The 6,000-nt window shown below is 43.0% G+C and overlaps 1 protein-coding gene across 1 annotated transcript in view; it reads right to left on the minus strand.

Annotated features, from left to right (window-relative positions):
* Positions 1–5,797, minus strand: part of NSMAF (neutral sphingomyelinase activation associated factor) — a 66,344-nt gene extending 60,547 nt beyond the window's left edge. The window contains 1 exon segment of the mRNA XM_005215445.5: positions 5,667–5,797. Within this exon segment, the coding sequence (XP_005215502.2) occupies positions 5,667–5,725 (59 nt within the window). The 5' untranslated portion in view covers positions 5,726–5,797.
* Positions 5,798–6,000: the final 203 nt, after the last annotated feature.

Below are 6,000 nucleotides of genomic sequence, written 5' to 3' on the forward strand. Positions count from 1 at the left end.
ACTGATCTATCTGTACTTTGTTGGGTCTTCTCTCCCCCATCCAATGTTGCTCCAACAAGTCGCATGCATATTACAGGATCTTCAAAATGCTGAGAGAATTAAACAACCAGCAAAATTGATTTTCAAAACAAGGGCCATATAGGGACATGTTCAGGCAGACAAAAACAAACACACTTTACTATCATCAGACCCCCATCATCAGGGGAACTCCTCAAGGACATTCTTCAGGAGAGAGAAAATTCTGTAGGGAAGACACATGCAAGAAGGAATGCCAAGACAATGAAAGATATGCATGTAAACTATACATGTATTAACGAGACAATGATACTGTCTGATTAAAATATAGATTGCAAATACTGGACAATAGCAGACTATAATTTAAAATGGGACAAAAGGAGCTAAGTGTCCCAAGGTCCTTATATTGTTAGGAAGGAGGGTAAAGAGAATGATTGGCCTCAGACCTTAGTTCAGTTCAGTCGCTCAGTGACCTTAGTTTTCTGAATGTTGAGCTTTAAGCCAGCTTTTTCACTCTCCTCTTTCACTTTCATCAAGAGGCTTTTTAGTTCCTCTTCACTTTCTGCCATAAGGGTGGTTTCATCTGCATATCTGAGGTGATTGATATTTCTCCCAGAAATCTTGATTCCAGCTTGTGCTTCTTCCAGCCCAGCGTTTCTCATGATGTACTCTGCATGTAAGTTAAATAAGCAGGGTGACGATATACAGCCTTGACGTATTCCTTTTCCTATTTGGAACCAGTCTGTTGTTCCATGTCCAGTTCTAACTGTTGCTTCCTGACCTGCATACAGATTTCTCAAGAGGCAGGTCAGGTGGTCTGGTATTCCCATCTCTTTCAGAATTTTCCACAGTTTATTGTGATCCACACAGTCAAAGGCTTTGGCAGACCTTAAGTTAAACATAAATGTTAAAATTTCAAGGAAAAGCACTAGAAAAACCAGAAACAGAATATATAACTTCCACATTCTTCAGGAAAAATGAAAGGGAACAAAGGGATCTTGCTAGTTAATCCAAGAAAAGGAAAAAATAAGATTAAAAAGTAAAAATGATTCAAAATATATCTGCAATATTAACAAATATAAGTGGGCCAATCTGTGAAGAAATATCAGAAAGAATAAAAAGTTCAACTACAAACTACAAGAAATAAGCTTAAAATCTAAGGATAAGAAAAGATGAAAGTAAAAGAATGAAAACATATATAATGCAAACAACCCAAAGAAAATATAGCTATATTAATAGCAGACAAAATAGAAAAAAATTATTACTAAATGGAGTTCATTGTATGTTGATGAAAAACTTAATTTGCTAAGACATCAATTCTAAGGTTAAGTAGACTTAATAACATACCCTGAAAATAGTTACAGTGAAGTTGATAGAAATACAAAATGAACTTAGCATCATGAACCCTCTCTCAATCAGAAAAATAATTCATTAAGGAAATAAAAGATCTAAACAATTAATAAACTTAATGTTAATACATACACAGGATATTGTAACAATATTAATATAAATCTATCTTCAACATCCTATTGAATATTTGTGAAAACTGACTACATATTGTTATAATACAAAATTTCAAACTATTATACAGACCTTATTCACTGAGCACAGATTAACAAATTAAAAGAAGATAATTTAAAAATCTTATGAAGTTGGAAAATCTGAAGTTGGAAATGTTAAATATCTGATGAGTAAAAAATGATACCACAACAGTATTTAGGGGGAAAAAAGCAATGAATTCATTAAATGATCATTTCCAGTTTACATCATTTAAAAAACCATACAGCAAACACACTCAAAATCCATTTGTGTGTAGATTCTGGTGTCTTTTTAAATGGTAGCCACTTTGGAAGAAGTTAAATTGAGACAGTAAGAAGGGAATAAGGTGACAGGTATTTCCAGTAAAGCCAATGTAAATTTTAAGTTAACCAAAAAATTTGCAACATTTATTTTTACTCTGTTTTTTGGTTATGTAAGAAAAATAAATCCTATTTCTTTACATCATAGTTATGTCAATTTCTCTCAGCCCATCAGTGTTCCTGGTGGCTAATTGAGTGCTGATTCTGAGTTTATTTTCGACACCTGGCAAACTCCACAGAGGTATGAAAGGAACAGGATGAACAGTCTTTAAAACGAATGATTAAACCAGACTATAACAAATCAGTTTTCCCTCTCAGCAATTATTTTTAGTATAACAAATACAGACACACTGACAAACATATTAAGTAACAGATTTTATATCAGGCAAGAAATTTAACATCAGCATAACCAAGAGAATTATGCACAGATAGAATGTTTGAAGCAAAGCTGAAATCTGAGATATGCCTGTAAAATGATGAATGTAATTTGTGAGCCCAATATAGTATTCATGATCGTCATGTTTTAGCCTGGAAGGACAGCTTTCAAGCCACAGCTAAGTAATTTGTTCTGAAACTGTAGACAGAAAACTGACTCTCTCCCAGTAGGGACAAGCCTCAACTGTCTCAATTTCTCTATCACCTTAAAAGAAAATAGCTGTGGTCCCACCACACCACTCCTAGACCTGAAGATAAAAAATATGTAACAATTAGCTTACTCCATCCTAAAGGAGATCAGTCCTGGGTGTTCACTGGAAGGACTGATGCTAAAACTGCTACTCCAATACTTTGGCCACCTGATGCGAAGAGCTGACTCATTTGAAAAGACCCTGATGCTGGGAAAGATCGAGGGCAGGAGGAGAAGGGGACGACAGAGGATGAGATGGTTGGATGGCATGACCAACTGGATGGACATGAGTTTGAGTGAACTCTGGGAGTTGGCGACGGACAGGGAGGCCTGGCATGCTGTGGTTCATGGGATTGCAAAGAGTCGGACACAACTGAGCAACTGAACTGAAATCCTGAAATAGAAATATCTAAATAGTGGTAGTTTGTAGAATTCCCTCGTATGTTAACCCACTATACACATCTACCATTCCCAACAATTCCAAGACATGTGAACTGTCTTTAGATTTTTACATTTATCTTCATTAACACATGCAAAGGACATTTCAGAACACCAGTGAGATCAATATGGTTTCTTCCATCTAAGTCTTAACCAGAAGAACAGAGTATTTAGTTTGAATAGCCAATTAGCTCTTTGTTTTCTAATAGTGAAAACTACCCAAAGCTTTACTTTAAAGCATCATCAATAATTGATACCACTCTACCGCTGTTTAAACCGGAAACCTGAGAGTGGCACTGCTGTTTAGCAAGTAAAAATACAGGACAACAGTTAAGTTGGAACTTCAGATAAGTTACAAAAATTTTTTCGTACAAGTATGTACCACATATCACATGCGACATACTGGAAGATTTTTCACTGTTCACCTGAAATTCGAATTTAACTGGGCGTCCTGTATTTTATCAGACAACTCTAAGCTAGAATTCTCCCTCTGTTACCTCTCACATGCAGTCCATCCCAACAAGGCTTATCGATTCTCCCTCCTAAAAACATCTAAAATCCATCCACTTTTCTCCATTTCTTCTGCCATCACATTGGTCTAAGCCACCAATCTAAGAATTTCCCAACTGCCTCTCTGCTTCTACTTTTGTAGAAATACCACTTTCTCTAAAAGTATCAGCATTAACTTTATACTAAGAGAAATAAAAGCTAACTTCAAGTTTCCCCTTTCCGGGTCATTATTGAGTAGCTGAATAGCAGCAACCTAAACTCTCTTAAGCAGCATCAGAGGGACCCATGAAATCGCAGCTCTGAAGAGTGAGGACTTTTCAGGGGTGATCTCTGAAACAGCTCCAAGGAAAGTAGCAGTTCTCTTGGGTGTGTCCAAGTCAATGACCTCTATCAATCATCTTGCTAAATGGTGTTTATTGCTACAAAGAGATAAGCTAAGAAAATCTGTGCAGCCACAAGTAAATCAGTAGTTCAATAAAGCTGGTTTAAAACACTCTTGTCTTTCAGAAAGAATTCCAAGATTTAGAAAGAGACTGCTTGATTGTGAGATATTCCTGTCCTTCAAACTGCTATTCTAAGAAACCATCCTGGTTAGTGTGCCCATCAACCCAAGGTTGCAAAGCCACAGAGCAGAGCACTAGAGAATTTAGGTAGTCGGTAAGTAAGAGGCAAGTGAAAAAACTGTGGCACTGACTTTTTCACATTACCGATGCTCAAGAACAGTTGCCACCTCCTGACTAATGAATAATAAGTATTTTGGTTGTGCGAGCTACAGAGAGCGCAGCTAACCTGTCATGCTGCGTGATCAATGGATAGCAACAAAGCGGATTATACAGAGAAATGCCAGTGCAGACTTTAAAGATTTGTGTGATACTGCAGAGCTGTACCAGCTAACCAAATTAAACACAAATTACTGCCCTGGAAGTAACTGGCAGAAAACAGGTTTCTCTGTATATCAAAGAGGCCCCTGGAATTGTTACAAATGACTCTTAGATCATAGAACACGATGGCAATTCAAGTGTTTCAAAGTTCTTACAATGTAAATTTGAACATTCATCTATTTAATACAGAATACCCAGTCTTAATGTGGTTGGCACTGAACAAAGAAACTATTCAAGCTGTCGCCACATGAAACAAGCATTCAAAGGGGAAGTCAGAACAGCCTCTTATGAGAGTGAGTTCCTTTATTGAGGATCCAGTTATTATTATTCAATAAACAAGGCTTTCTGTGGATAAAACCTAATGATGCCACCAAAATCGTTCTTGGAAGCCCCATCCAAGATACAGCTTTTGGTATGTCTTCTTCCCTACAGTGGAAAATAGAATTTCAGCCTCCGGACACCCTGGCAGAGGCGGGTGGAAATTAGCAATTGGAAAGAGGTATGAATGGTTGCACCGGGTCCAGTCAATCTCTAGAAAAAGAAGCATGGATGCTGCAAGAACAGGTAACCCTTAACGCCTGCACTTGTATTTCATGTATAATCTGTTTTGTGGGTCTCCACTGATCACACAACGTGACAAGCTGGCAGCACTTACGGCTCCACGACCAAAATACGTGTAAAACGATTCATTCCCAGTTTCTGTCGGGCACCTGGGACAGCAAGCTGTTTCCGTCACACGAAATACACTGGAAACTGGCTTACAGCAGAAGTGAGCTTATAAAGGGCTTCCCTTGGAGAAACCGAGGATCAGAAACTCTGAATCCTAACTGCTCTGAGACCATTTCAGCCTCTGCCCGCGGGACCCCGAATCCCCCCGGGATGCGCTTTCACAAGCACTCATAAGAAGGTCCACTGCTCGGCGGAGGACGTCTGGGGCGCGGGGGAGCTGGACGCCGGCTTTTCTCTGAATAAGGCCGCTCTTTGAGGCTCTCTCCCGGCCCAGGAGGGCAGAGAGCGGCCCGGGCATATGCTTTGGGGCTGAACTTGGGATGGGAGCACCTGCGTCTGCCCCGCGGGCGGGTGGTCGCCAACCCGCGCGGTGTCGCCCGAGCGAACAGCCCGGGACCGGGGGAAGAGGGCCCGCCGAGCCCGCTTACACCCCGCTCCCACCCACCCTCCGACCCCTGACCCCTTCCGGGTGAGCCGGGCCGCGGCGGCGGGACCCGCGTGGCCGCCCGGGCTTGGGGTTCCGGCGCGGGATGGGCCCGGCCCGGCACCCGCTCCTGCTCCGCGGTCCCGGCGGCGGCCCGGCCTCTGCGCTCCCCGGCGGGCGCTCACCTCTCCCTGGAGTAGAGCTGCAGCTGCTGCTCGCGCTGCCTCTTCCGGGTGAACGCCATGGAGGGCGGGCGGGGCGCGCGGCTCCAGCTCGGGTTCCGCGGCGCCGCCGCCGGCCGAGAGGTTGGGAGCCCGGGAGGCGGGCCGGGCACAGCGGGCCTGCGGGCCCCACGAGGAGAGCGCGCCTGCGGCCTGGCGTCCCGAGCCCGCGCTCAGCGCCGCATCCCCGCCGCGTGGGGCCTCGGCGGTGACTCAGGTCGGAGGAGGGGCGGGCGCTCGCCCGAAGCGCCCAGGACCCAGGGCCCGGCCTGGGGTCCGTCCCTCCGCCCCAAATCGC

The sequence above is a fragment of the Bos taurus genome, chromosome 14 (genome assembly GCF_002263795.3).
Source record: "Bos taurus isolate L1 Dominette 01449 registration number 42190680 breed Hereford chromosome 14, ARS-UCD2.0, whole genome shotgun sequence".
NCBI classification, from domain to species: domain Eukaryota; kingdom Metazoa; phylum Chordata; class Mammalia; order Artiodactyla; family Bovidae; genus Bos; species Bos taurus.